This window comes from Delphinapterus leucas, chromosome 5 (assembly GCF_059928025.1).
Source record: "Delphinapterus leucas isolate spDelLeu-1000000601 "Yukka" chromosome 5, BTC_Dleu_Yukka2, whole genome shotgun sequence".
NCBI classification, from domain to species: domain Eukaryota; kingdom Metazoa; phylum Chordata; class Mammalia; order Artiodactyla; family Monodontidae; genus Delphinapterus; species Delphinapterus leucas.
This window is the reverse complement of record NC_143133.1, coordinates 135,568,806-135,583,066: the sequence shown is the minus strand read 5'-3', so window position 1 is coordinate 135,583,066 and position 14,261 is coordinate 135,568,806. Positions and strand designations below refer to the sequence as shown.

The 14,261-nt window shown below is 37.9% G+C and overlaps 1 protein-coding gene across 1 annotated transcript in view; it reads left to right on the top strand.

Moving 5' to 3' along the window:
• The window catches only part of GRIA2 (glutamate ionotropic receptor AMPA type subunit 2), a 167,309-nt gene that overhangs the window by 77,094 nt on the left and 75,954 nt on the right, over nucleotides 1–14,261 (top strand). Inside the window, exon 3 of the mRNA XM_089912494.1 lies at nucleotides 6,765–7,004. Within this exon, the coding sequence (XP_089768620.1) occupies nucleotides 6,765–7,004 (240 nt within the window). The remainder of the gene's footprint in view (nucleotides 1–6,764; nucleotides 7,005–14,261) is intronic.

Genomic DNA, 14,261 nt, shown 5'->3' with positions numbered 1-14,261 from the left:
TCGTTGACAATTTTTTAAGGTTATACTCCACTTGTAGTTATTATGAAATATTTGCTATAGTTCCCATGTTGTACAAAATATCCTTTGTAGTTTATTTTATACCTAATAGTTTGTACCTCTTAATCCCCTGCCCCTGTATTGCTCCTCCACCATTCCCTCTCCTCACTGGTAAACACTAGTTTGTTCTCTATATCTGTGAGCCTTCTTCTTTTTTGTTATATTCACTAGTTTGTTGTATTTTTAGATTCCACTATAAGTGATATTATACAGTATTTATCTTTCTCTGTCTGACTTATTTCACTTAGCATAATGCCCTCCAATTCCATTTATGTTGCTTCAAATGGCAACATTTCATTTTTTTATGGCTGAGTAATATTCTGTTGTATATATGTACCACAGCTTCTTTATCCGTACATCTGTTGATGGACGCTAAAGTTGCTTCCATATATTGGCAATTGTGAATAATGCTGCTATGAACAAGGTGCATGTATCTTTTTGAATGAGTGTTTTTGTTTGTTTGGGGTTTTTTTGTATATATACATAGGAGTGCAATTGCTGGATCATATGGTAGTTCTATTTTTAGTTTTTTTGAGAAGCTTCCATGTTGTTTTCCACAGCAGCTGCACCAATTTACACTCTTACCCACAGTGTATGAGGGTCCCCTTTTCTCCACGTCCTCAACAATACCTGTTATTTGCATTCTTTTTAATGAGAGCCATTCTGACGGGTGTGAGGTGATATCTCATGGTGGTTTTGATCTGCATTTCCCTGACGATTAGTGATGTTGAGACCCAGCACATCAAAAAGAATAAAATACCTAAGAATAAACCTACCCAGGGAGGTAAAAGACCTGTACACAAAAAACTATATGGCACTGATGAAAGAAATTGAAGTCAACACAGACAGATGGAAAGATACATCGTGTTCTTGGACTGGAAGAATTAATATTGTTAAAATGAGCATACTACCCAAGGCAATCTGTAGGTTCAGTGCAATATCTGTCAAAATACCCATGGCGTTTTTCATAGAACGAGAACAAATAATTTTAAATATTGTATGGAAACACAGAATCAAGTTTTTGATTAATAAATTCAAAGAGGCCAAGAAAGCTAGATCTGAGAAAAAATTATTAGGTTTAGTGACTAGGGGATCTTAAGGGAGATTTCAGTAGTAAAATTGGGGTCACTGTTTACAAGGAGATAATGCCAGAAGTTGTGTGATGAAAGACGAGAGAGATTTTCTTCGGTCTCCAAATTTTGAGCTCAGGTTTGCTCGGTGATGAAGCTTTCACAAGACTTTGCACAAACTGCAAAGCACCATTCCTGCTTATGAAGCAGACTGTGGGTTTCACAGCAGTGAATGGCAACTTCTAAACATAAAAAAATGTTAAACAAAAATACATCAGGCTCTATTCTTCTCTCTTTCTACTAAATAACCATGCAAGGTTCTCCAGACTGTATGGAGTATGCTACATTAGCAGCACCAATAAGTAGAATGACCCAAGAGAAAAAGATGTGACCTGGATGCACCACATCAGCGTTGTTATTGGCTTTTATCACCTGGGCTTGTAATAAAACGTGGAGTAATCAACCAGTTATCTACACCCAGGAGATGGTCATTTCTGCTGTTTGCCCTAAAGTATCTTTTAAAAGGACCTGCCTTTGCTGAGTTTCTCAAAGTTGACATTAAATATTTAATTAAAGTCGTACTCAGTGAGAACAACCTTACATTTAGCTTAGAGTTTTAAGACATGCATGCAAATCTAATACTAATTAGCATCATTATTCAGAAATTTATAATAGTGTTTCATAGGGCCATGAATCTAGAGGTGAAACTGAGAGCTTTCTCCTCCTTCCTGTGCCCCCAGAGGTGACACAGAACAAGGTGACGATATATGGGGTGGGCTATTATCTAACTCATTTTAGAAAGTTGTCTTTTGAAACTGTTTCCAGAGCTATGACACATCATTTGAATATTGATAGTGTTAGTGATAGTAAATCTTCCTTCTTTGAGGATGGATATAAGTTAGGGAAATGACTTTGAATTTTGGAGTATTGCTGGAGAATAAGGTAGAGATGAAAAAGAGTATTTTCATTTCTAATCAAAGGAGGAGTCCTTTCAAAGTAGAGAACTAATGTTCTTGTGTCTCAGGTCAGTAGGATCTTGTATCTGTGCTGTATTGGGGAGAAGGTCAGTATTAGCACGCGAACACGCTGATACTTGGGGGATGGAGTGTTAGGAATACAACGCTCAGACTTTCATCCTGAGATGGTCACTGCAAACTGGGTAAGCAAAATACCTTAGCTCAGGTCAGCATTCTGACTGAGTCCTGGGTGTAAACGCAATGATATCCTTATCATCTGGGGGGACAGGGAGAATGACAGACATGAGGTCAGGGGAGTGAGCAATGCCGACCAAATGGCTGTTCATTGTGTGTGTGGTAAAGCGACACAGAGACAGATATCTAGGAAAATAGAAACTGTAGGCAAGTGGACAATTGAATATGTGCCCTGATGAGATAAAGGGCAAGGGGAAAAGGCTGAGAGGTGGCTGGGATAGTCAGGAGGGGACGGCCATGGTTCCGCAATTATGATCATTGGAGAATTAGCTGAACTGCATGCAAAAAGGTGCCTTCTGAGTTAGGTGAATTGTCATTTCTGATGAAGTCTTGTGCAGCTCGTGCCCATGCTTGGGCCAATGCCAGGTGTTTCCAGATGGTCACGACAGCCAGGAGGCCCCTTGACAACTCACTCCAGAGTCTAGAACAAATGGGAAATGAAAGATATGGCTTCTTATTCAGACTGTGTATTCAAACAGTGGCTTCCTTTACCGGGCGATTTCACTGAGGATGGATGTGGAGGTCTCATTAATAAATCATATTGCCTGATATCCCTATAGTTTTTAGACGACATGCCAACACTTTGCAGGAAATGAAATAAAACAGACCCAGAGAGAATTTTAGAGCAACTTCTCATTTTTATATGTCCTATGGAGTCAACAATTTCTGAACAAGCTTAAGATTTAAGATATGCACGTCAGGATGCATACATCCGTGCATAAAATAAGAAATCACGGCGGAGTTTGCCCAGAAGGGTTTGAACAGTGAAAGGGATTTTTCCTGTAAGTCAGGAATGAGCAGAGTCAAACACATTAAAGGTGGTTTTCAACATCTGTTCTCAGACGAGGACAAAAACATAAATATGAATAAAAGTCGGGAATCTCATCTTTGCTTTATGTTAAAGTATTAGAGTAAATGTAAAGAAATACGTACAGCTGTTTTCTGAGCCATATTAGGCTGTTCTGCAGAAGATGGTCAGTAAAGATGTCGGTCGACCATTACACAGACATAACCTAGAAATCCCAGGAAACGTCTTATGTCAGGAAGGCAGAAGTGAGTTGAAGATTGATAAATATTTAGAGGAAAATTGAAACATCTGATGAATAAGGGCCACTCAGAGAACTGGCCAATCTGGCTTTCCTTTCATTTCATATCACACGATAGTCATTAAAAATTATTACCCATCATTTATTGATTGTCTGCAATTAGCTATTCAAATCTATGTATTTTAGCAATGCTCTTATTCATTAAACAAATCTACTTTTTCTATAGACCATTTATTTTTGTGAGTAAAATAAAATGAAATATGATAGTATTGGCCTTATCCTTTAAATGAGATTTAAATTTACAAGGATGCCTGGTATTATGTTTTGGGTTGTTAGATTATGTTACTGGAGAGCTGACTTTCATATTTTAGATGGAAATTAACTTTGAGATTAAAAAATATCAGCTATTCATTCACTCAAGACATGTGGTTGACCTGACTTGGTTGTCTTAAGCGCTGTGGCATGTGTGGTTTGTATTGTGCATTGCAAGGATTATTCTTGGACAAAGTAACCCTTACTTCTCAGAGAGATAGGATCAAATTTGTGTTTCAAAAAATTATTCTGGTTATATTGTGGAGAAGTGAATGGAAGGGGCATAATTGGATGAAGGAGGAAAGTTGGGTAGGTATTCCAATAATCCGAGTTAGGGACACAATATTATCCGTTAGTTAAGACTGTGGACTCTGAATCTGCCTGTCTGGGTTTGAATACAGCATCTCTTACTAGCTGTCTGACTTTGAGTAAGTCACTTAATCTCCCTATGTTTCAATTTTCCTATCAGTAATTTAGGAATAATAATCTTTCCTACCTCGAGGGTTAGCATAAGAAATATATGAGTTCATGTACCATGGTAGGCCACAAGGCGAGCCCAAGATACATGATATATGCTATCAGTGAACTAGGATGGTTGGTATGGAGAGAGAAATAAGGGGACCACCTTTGAGTATATTTAGGTATTAGAATGACCATGACTTAGTGATGGTCTGACTGTGGCGGAGGGATTGGGAGAAGGTCCTTCACTGAAATACAAGTACTGGTAGAGAACAAGGGATTGTGGGAGTGATGGGGACTTCCAAATAAAATATTGTCTTTTTTTTTTTTTTAAAGAATGATGATTCTATGCCAAAGTATTTTGATAATATTCTTTGTGTTGCATGGAGTAGAACACATGGGATGAGTTAAGTCCGTGGGAAAGATTAAAAAAATAGGAGTTCTGAGCTTCACACAATTGCTCCTTGACTGCGTTTCTCAAGGTGAGAGATGTCCCTTTTGGGTGACATGTTTCTGTGTGTGGTGCCAGCCCTGCATCCATCTTCTCATAAAGAGGTTTTGGTCAGCATTAGAACTTTTCATGAGCGCACCGATCTTGTATATAAAAGCATTATTAGCACGATAAAGCCTTTAAAAAATATCAGATAATACAAGGAATGAGTTATTATGAATATGTATAAATCCCAGGTAACTGCAGTTTGTTCTTTATAACTAATGATTTTTACTTGTATTCTTTTTTCTATGGGGCTGTCCTAAAATATGTTTATACTTACATGGCTTGTTAAATAAGAATGTGTATATATTCTTTTTCTTCTTCCAGTTTTATTGAGTTATAATTGACATACAGCACTGTATAAGTTTAAGGCATGAAGCATAATGATTTGACTTACATACATCATGAAATGATTATCACAATAAGTTTAGTGAACATTCATCTCATATAGATACAAAATAAAAGAAAAATTCAAAAATTTTTCTTTGTGATGAGAAGTCTTAGGATTTATTTTCTTAACTACTCTCATATATAACACTCAGCAGTGTTGATTACATTTATCATGCGGTACATTGCATCCCTAGTACTTATTTATCATGTAGAACTGGAATTTCGTACCTTTTGACTACCTTCATCCAGTTTCTTCTCCCCCAGCCTTCACCTCTGATAACTACAAATCTGATCTCTTTTTCTATGAGTTTGCTTGTTGGTTTTTTTTTTTAAATTTTATGTTATTTATTTTTTTATACGGCAGGTTCTTATTAGTCATCCATTTTATACACATCAGTATTGTTTTTGAAGTGTAAGTGACCAACAGCACTGTTATTTCCTGGGGCACAACATAATTCGTTATTTCTGTATATTACAAAATGATCACCAAGATAGGTCTAGTTACTGTTTGTCACCATACACAGTATTATTGACTATATTCCCCACAACGTACGTTTCACTCCCGTGACTGATTTATTCTGAAACTGGAAGTTTGTCCCTCTCCAGCTCCCTCACCTGTTTCACTCACCCCCTCACCTCCCCTCTGGTGACCATCTGTTCGTCCTCTGTATTTATGACTCCGTTTCTGTTTTGTTATGTTTATTCTTTTTTGTTTGTCCGTTTTTTAGAATCCGCATAGAAATAAAAGCATACACGATTTGCCTTCTCTGCCTGACTTATTTCACTTAGCACAATATCCTTTAGGTCTATCCAAGAGTTTTTTCTTTTTTACTTTTTATACCTGAGTAATATTCCCTTGTGTACATACACTGCGTCTTCTTTACCCATCATCTATTGATGGGCACTTAGGTTGCTCCCATGTCTTGGCTACTGTGAGTAATGCTGCTATGAACATTGGGGTACATTATTAGTGTTTTTTTTATTCTTCAGAAAAATACCCAGAAGTGGAGTTGCTGGATTGTACGGTAGTTCTATTTTTAATTTTTTGAGGAACCTCTATAATGTTTTCCGTAGTGGCTGCACCAATTTCCATTTCCACCGACAGTACACGAGGGTTCCCCTTTCTCCATATCTTGCCAACATGTGTTATTTGTTGTCTTTTGGATGACAGCCATTCTAATGTGTGAGGTGATAGCACGTTGCGGTTTTGATTTGCATTTCCCTGATGATTATTGATGTGCAGCATCTTTTCATGTATCTGTTGGCCATCTGTATGTCTTCTTGGGAAAAGTGTCTATTCAGGTCCTCTGCCCATTTTTTAATTGGGTTGTTTTTGTTTTTGAAGTTGAGTTGTACGAGTTATTTGTACATATTGGATATTAACCCCATATCAGATGTAGGATTTGAAAATCTCCTCCCCCATTCAGTAGGCTGCCTTTTCAAACTTGTTGACAGTTTCTGTCACTGTGGAAAAGCTTTTAAGTTTCATGTAGTCCCATAGCCAGAATTATTTTTTAATGCTTTATAATTCTTTGAATTCCTCAAGTGGGGTGTTAAGTAAAGAAGCGCTCAAAAATTGGATGAATTATTGATATCAACTCTCTGTATTTTTCAATATGTTGATTCTTTTGTATTTTATGCAAAAGGGCATTTACTTTCAAGCAAATGCATGCGATTGCATGCCAATTCCAATGATTTATCCTTTCTGTTTCCCCTGTTCTTCTAGTCTGCTCCCAGTTTTCAAGAGGAGTATATGCAATTTTTGGATTTTATGACAAGAAGTCTGTAAACACCATCACGTCATTCTGTGGGACGCTCCATGTATCTTTCATCACTCCCAGCTTCCCGACAGATGGCACCCATCCATTTGTCATTCAGATGCGACCAGACCTCAAAGGAGCACTTCTCAGCTTGATTGAGTACTACCAATGGGATAAGTTTGCATACCTCTATGACAGTGACAGAGGTAAGTGACAATATCCTTCTCCCTTTGTAATGGGTCAAATTCAGTGCCCACACTTGATACTTAGTGTGACTTTATAGGGCTATGTAAGTGTGTTGAAGTCCAAGGGTAACTTGGCTTAATTATGCTGTGTAAATGAGTAATGCAATTCAAAACCTGGGTAACATATTTAGAGTAAAACAAACAAGCAAAAACGTTGTGGATGTACCATTTACAGAGATAGATTGTGTTCACACAATGCCCGAATGTTCAGTTGTAATGCACAAAGCACTTTCTGGTACCAGCAGCTAAGACCCTAGGATGACTGTCTTCCCAGTCCAGGGTCAGTGAAGTGACGGCCTTGAAAACTGGTTTAAGTAAGATTTGAATAAATCTATAAATAAGAACGTCTACAGAAATGTGTAGACATTAAATATTTCCACATGCAAAGATTTTATCAGGCAGGGACAGTTGTTATTAACCCTGCTTTAGAATGAGATCCCTGAATCTCAGAGAAGTTGATTTTTTCATCAGCTTCCCACATGTGGTTCAGCTGAACTCAGGTCTTTTGACAGCAGACCTGTGCTTTGTCACAGCTCTTCTACAGCTATTTACGAGGAGACGCTTTGGATTAGATAGAGTCTTGGCTCATTTTACTAGTTTTTATTTCAGGGGTAAGGGTCCTTCCTTTGTGTTTCCTGCTTCATTTGTTGTGAAGTTTGGTATTAGCAGACCTGATTGACTTACGTGTCATAGAATTTCAGATATTTCGAACCATTCCTGGGTCTGTGATTCAACTTCAGTGGGTCTGTGTACTTCATAACATCGAATGAACATTTTGTGCCCATGAACGTAGATGATTTTTCTCGAGAGAGTATCCACCCACAGACTCAAAAGTATTGACAACCACCATTACCAGAGTACCTAATAGATACCAGCCTGTCCACGAAGCAACTTGCTTTAAATGTTCAAGTGAAAACCAGAAGCCTGTTTCTACCAGGAGAGGGCACCTTGCTTACCTGCGAGGGCGGCCAAGCGGGGAGCCAGCTGCCATCCCTCTCCACGATCAGTCTGGAGACATTGGCTACAGCAATCACAGCCTAGCATGCTCCAGCCTGGTGTCTGATTCCCTGCCCCAGCCTCCAGTCCTGAGAATGAGAAGGCTCTGTGGAAAAGCCAGTCAGCACTATAGACACTGAGAAGAAAGACTGTCAACAACTTTCCTGCTGCTCTGACAAGGAGAGCCTTGCTATACACATGGGGAGTGAAAAACTCAAACACAGATCAGCTGAGAGTAAATACGGATTCTGGTGTGCTGGATGGCCCTCTGCCCATCCTTCTGATAAATGAGATACAGGGCTTATCATCACCTTCCTCTTGCCCTCTGCTACGTCCTCCTTAACTCTTGTCTCCTCTTCATAGGATTTCTACCATCTAAACGTCTTTTACTTCTAGCCACTCTTCTGTGTCATTGTCATGACTCCAGGCCAGGACAGCCCCATGTGTTCATCCTTCATCCTTCCATTTCTGTACTTGTTTCTCTTCAATCCACTTTCCGTAAAGGAGCCAGAAGTTTTGAATGCTTTTATTTATTTTTAATTTAATTTTGTTTTATATGGGGGTATAGTTGACTTACAATGTTGTGTTAGTTTCAGGTGTACAGCAAAGTGATTCAGTTATAATATACATATATCCATTCTTTTTCAGATTCTTTTCCATTATAGGTTATTACAAGGTATTGAGTAGAGTTCCCCGTGCTATACAGTAGGTCCTTGTTGTTTATCTATCTTATATATAGTAGTGTGTACATGTTAATCCCAAACTCCTAATTTATCCCTCCCCTCCACCTTTCCCCTTTGGTGACCATAAGTTTGTTTTCTATGTCTGTGAGTCTGTTTCTGTTTTGTAAATAAGTACATTTGTATTATCTTTTCAGATTCCACGTATAAGTGATAGCATATATTTGTCTTTCTTCTTCTGACTTACTTTGCTGAATATGCTAATCTCTGGGTCCATCCATGTTGCTGCAAATGGCATTATTTCATTCCTTTTTATGGCTGAGGAATATTCCATTGTGTATATGTACCACATCCTCTTTATCCAGTTTTCTGTTGATGGACACTTAGGTTGCTTCCATGTCCTGCATGTTGTAAATAGTGCTGCAATGGGTATTGAAGTGTGTGTATCTTTTCAAATTATGGTTTCCTCTGGGTATAAGCCCAGGAGTGGGATTGCAGGGTCAGATGGTAGCTCTATTTTTTGAATGCTTTTAAATGCTTTACTGACGACCTTGCTCCTTTGCTTAAAATACTCCAGTGGCTCCTCGTTATAATGAGGATAAAACTGGAATTTCTTAACATGACTGTAAGGTGTTGTAGTATCTGGTTCCTGCCCACTTATACCACTGCCTTTCTCACTCGCTAGGCTAAACCCATCTCACGAATATTCTTTTACTTTCTCAGATGCACCAAATTCTTTCACCTTGAATCTCTGCACAGACTTCTAAATTTTTCTCCTTCAGGTCTTAGTTTATATAACATTCCCTCAGAGGTGCATTTCATATTGTTATCTTCTCTCAAAGCAATCTCTTCTTTCCCTACATAGTACTTATCACAAGGTATAATTAATATTGATGTTCATTCTTTCACCCAAGAAGTGAGCTCCCGGTATATTCTAGGGACTGTTTTAATCACACAGACTAAGCTTTATTCTTTTCATTTAAGATCTGGCTCTAAGCCCAGGAAGGCAATGCCCTGGCAGCACCCACTACACCTAACTGTACATACAGCACTTAACATAATGCTAGCACAGAGTTGATGTCGATAAACAGCATTAATAAATGAATGAGTCGAGCATCTGTGTATTTTAAGTTCGAGATGGTATTAGAACCTGGATCTTGCTTGCTAAATTGAAGGGTCAGAGGTGAATTCTCTCTACTCTTTGACTAGGTGCGAGGCGGTGTTTTCAATTTAGGGACACACTTCAGCGTCACTATGGATCGGATGATGGTGGATGGCCTTATGTACTTGCGAAAAGAACCTGACACATCTTCAATGATTTTATTAACACTTCATGACTATTAAATGAAATTGAAATGATGCGATAATCTCCAGTCATTGAATTATACAAACTGACTTGAGTTCGGGTGCACCTGTGGAGAGGTCAACATTACAGTGGTAACATTAAGTAATTATATATTAAAGCCAGAACTGACATTATGGATACATTTTCAAGATATTTTCAAATGGATACTCATGTTTTAATATGAAGAGTATCACACTGGCTTTTCATCCGAAGCTATTTTCAGAGATAAATGTGTAAGACTCAAAATACTGGCAGAAGACCCTTATGTAATGTTTTACTTGACTCGTGGAAACGGCGTGTTTGCTCTCTGATTTTTTCTTACCAATTACAGTTGTTAGAGCTTTGCTGTCATATCACATTTTAAAACGTTTATTCATACATTTATCACACGAACTCTTTTTTCCCCCCTATGGTCCTTAACCCACTTCTCTTAGACCTTAAGGAAGCACCTCCTTGTTTTTGTGTTACACGACTTGAGAATGAATCTGTGTGCCCTTACTATATTATGAGTGCTCTTAAAAATAGGCTCCGTGATTTGATCTTTCAAGTTATGTCTCCATGTGCCTCAATTTCAAAGAGTTCTGTCTGTTTTTGATATGGTACTCTTTCCAGGTCCTTGACCGTAAGGATTTGTTTTTAATAATCTCTAATTTTCTGAGAGTCTGGATCAGGTAAACATGTTAAATTTTAATTTCTAAATATATGAATTGATGTTCTTTCGAATAGCCCAAGCACGAGAATGGCTGTCCAACGTTCTGCACCGAATACAAGCTAGATGAAAAGGACACAGTTTTTCTATGCTTCTTCTTTGCGCTGCTTTTAACTAGGACTGCCAGTGAAACCTTTCCTGACTCCAACTATCCATCCAAAGGCCGAGCAGCAAGTCCAGGAGACTACATCCCAGTTGTAGACAAGGGAAGACATGGATGCATCCTGATCTTTGTATAGGCTTTTGACTAGTTCAAGTTTACCGGTGAGAGGACTGCTGAAACTGTTCACTTGGTGCCATGTGACCCTTTAGGAATGCTGGTGTCTTCTCTTTATCCAAGTCATGTGGCAGCAGCCTGGCACTCCTCAATGGATAACCCAACACCCTTCCTAAAAGTTCCAGAGAGAGGAGGTAGATGGCAGGGAGAGTAGGTAGATGGATCTTCAATACATTGGAGATATAGAGTCATGGGGTTGCCTATGTTAATGCATTCAATATAGGTTTGTCTTGGGATTCACAGGTACTACATTTGAACCAGGACTTAATCAAAATGTGGTTTTTATTTATTGCGTCAATGTTAATAAGGTAAGGTCATACATTTCTGTAGACAGTTGGTAAAACCAGAACTAATGCTTTTATAACTTGGTTTTAACTTTGAACCACACTATTTGTCCCCTGAAGGAAAGGCACATTGATTCCAGTTCCAAAAAAGGCATCATGCCTAGAATAAAAATGCTTCCAGATTATACATTGCTTTTATGATGTTCCTGAGAAAGCCAATGAGGGAAATATATGTTAATCTAACCTGGCCTAGGCGTGCTGCTGTGATTTAGTGATCATAAAATATTAATTTCTGTGCCTGAAAGATGAATAAGGGCTGTGAATTTTAAATGGAACAAAAAATATTTTCAAGAAGAAAGACGTGGTCTGAATGAAATATACCTGTATGCAGTAGTCAATTTTAATCCCACCTATTAACGTGCAAACTAAGGCATTTAGACTTCACCTGTTTCAGGGCTGAAGGTTTTTCTGTAATTTTGTCACAGGCTTAGGAGCAGTAGCTTAAGATGCGACTGTGAACTACTGACGGTTCTTGGAGAGAATTTTAGGGAGAGTGTCAGCTTAGAAATAGGGTGTACAGCTGTAACTAGTCCAGCAACAATGAGGCACTCGAAGAAGTAACATAATACAGAAGTAAGTAGCAGTACTTTAGCTATTCTTTATTTTATCCAGAAGTCTGAGCATTTAGTAGAGTGTAGAACTTAATTTTATACTCCTGTCATATTCTTGAGGATTTTTATTTTTCTTTTGCGGTACGCGGGCCTCTCACTGCTGTGGCCTCTCCCGTTGCGGAGCACAGGCTCCGGACGCGCAGGCTCAGCGGCGATGGCTCACGGGCCCAGCCGCTCCGCGCCATGTGGGATCTTCCCGGACCGGGGCGCAAACCCGCGTCCCCTGCAACGGCAGGCAGACTCTCAACCACTGCGCCACCAGGGAAGCCCTTCTTGAGGTTTTTCAGAATATATTTTAAATATATTTCTTAGAAAGAGCAGTTAATTTTCCAATTTTTTTCTATTTGTAGATGAACAACGGTATATCTCAAGTTCTCTTTGTCATAAGCAATAAAATAATAAGAAATTAAACCAGGATTTAAATGTCCTGATTTAGTGGTACAGATATTAGAGTTGAATAACCAGCTACTAATGTTTTTAAACAAACCGATACTTACATAGAATTCCCAGTGTCCATACAAGTTTATATTCTGAATTAAGGGATGAGTGTATTTATAAAGATACTTCTAGGCTAGTTTGTGTGGGAGGGAAAGAGGTAATACTTTCTCTCCTAATTGGAATATGTTACCAAGAGGCTAAGAGCATCAGTTTGTGTTGTGTATGAATAATTTAATTTCACCCTACTATTTGTGATGTGCATTTTCAGTGATATTTTTAAATTTTAAAATGATCTATTAATTTTAAACTAACCAGACATAATAGAAAACTCTTAGCTGTAGGAAAGGGGCAGATCAAGTTGAGAAAGTATTTGAGAGAGTCAGTTGCTACTACTAAAAAAAAAACAAATCGGAGAATATTGATTAATAAGCATGGGACAGCAGTCTCTTCAAAATGTGAGACAGATCGTGCCGTGGTTGGTGAGTTATTTCTGGCTGTCCTTAGGAGACAACTGAATAATATTCAATGTCTTCTGATGAAACTAAATTCAACGTCTGATTACGTACCACTTGGGCAGTTTAGCATCTTAATAAATGGATGTATTTTTTTTTAGGCTTCATAGGTTACAAAATATTAATTCTAAGAGTTTTCATAACAGAATCCACACCAACTGTGAGTTATTTTTTGATACATAAAATGGATGAGTTTGAATCAGCTATTTCTTTAAATGCATTTTTATTGATTTTATATATATATCCTCTCCATATTTTGGACAAGGTGAACTGCCAATAAATGTTAAGTTTAGAAATATCACTTGAGATTCATTTACACATTGGCATTTATATTTAAAATTTCTTGTTATATATGTTAAAGGATAGGACAGAATATCAAGAGCGTCACCACTTGAAACTTTAACTTAGTATGTGGTTAAGTTCATAGTTAAATGAAAGCAACACAAAATGATTGATTACCTAGAAGAAAGAAAGCTCACGTATAAGTGCTGTATGGTAATATGTAGTATGCAGAACACCACCCATGGATGTGTTGTTTTAAAGAGGTGACAAGGAAGAGTCACATCATGACTGGAATGTGGCAAAGTAGGACCTTTGACAGTGAAAAAGGTTTAGAAAATTAGCTTTTTTTCCTACTTGGAAAAAAAACTGAATAAACTTAATAAGTGTTTTCAAGCACATTGATAGCTGTTGAGTTGATCGTGGTGATCAACTTTGGTTCTGTCTTCACTGATGATGAAAAACAGGAAAAGGACTTGGAATGCATCCTGGAAGGATTTAATTTACTTACAGTGAACGGAAATCATAGGTGATCTGTGAAGTTTTTAAAAGAAGTTTTATCATTAATAGATTTTTTACAATGGCATGTGGTCTCTGTTTAAGTTATCCCTTGAGTAATTCTTGAGTACCCTGTATTTTTTGTTACAAGACTGGATGGAGGAAACTAATTTTGTCGTTTTGCCCAAAAAAACCCCACAAAATTCATTTCAAGTTTAATTTATCGTTCGACTTTTCAGTTTGAAATAAAAGTAAATTATTTTCAATTTTCATTATGAAATATTTAAAATAACAACATGGACAGAATAATGTGTCCTGAAGAAGACCTGAAAGGACACTTAAGCCAGCTTTATTAGTGAAGGGTAAGAGGAAACTTGCTTTATCTCTATCCTGCTCCTGACAATTATTATTATTTATTTATTTTTAACAATTTATTTTAGTTTTGGCTGTGTTGGGTCTTTGTTTCTGTGCGAGGGCTTTCTCTAGTTGCGGCAAGCGGGGGCCACTCTTCATCGCGGTGTGCGGGCCT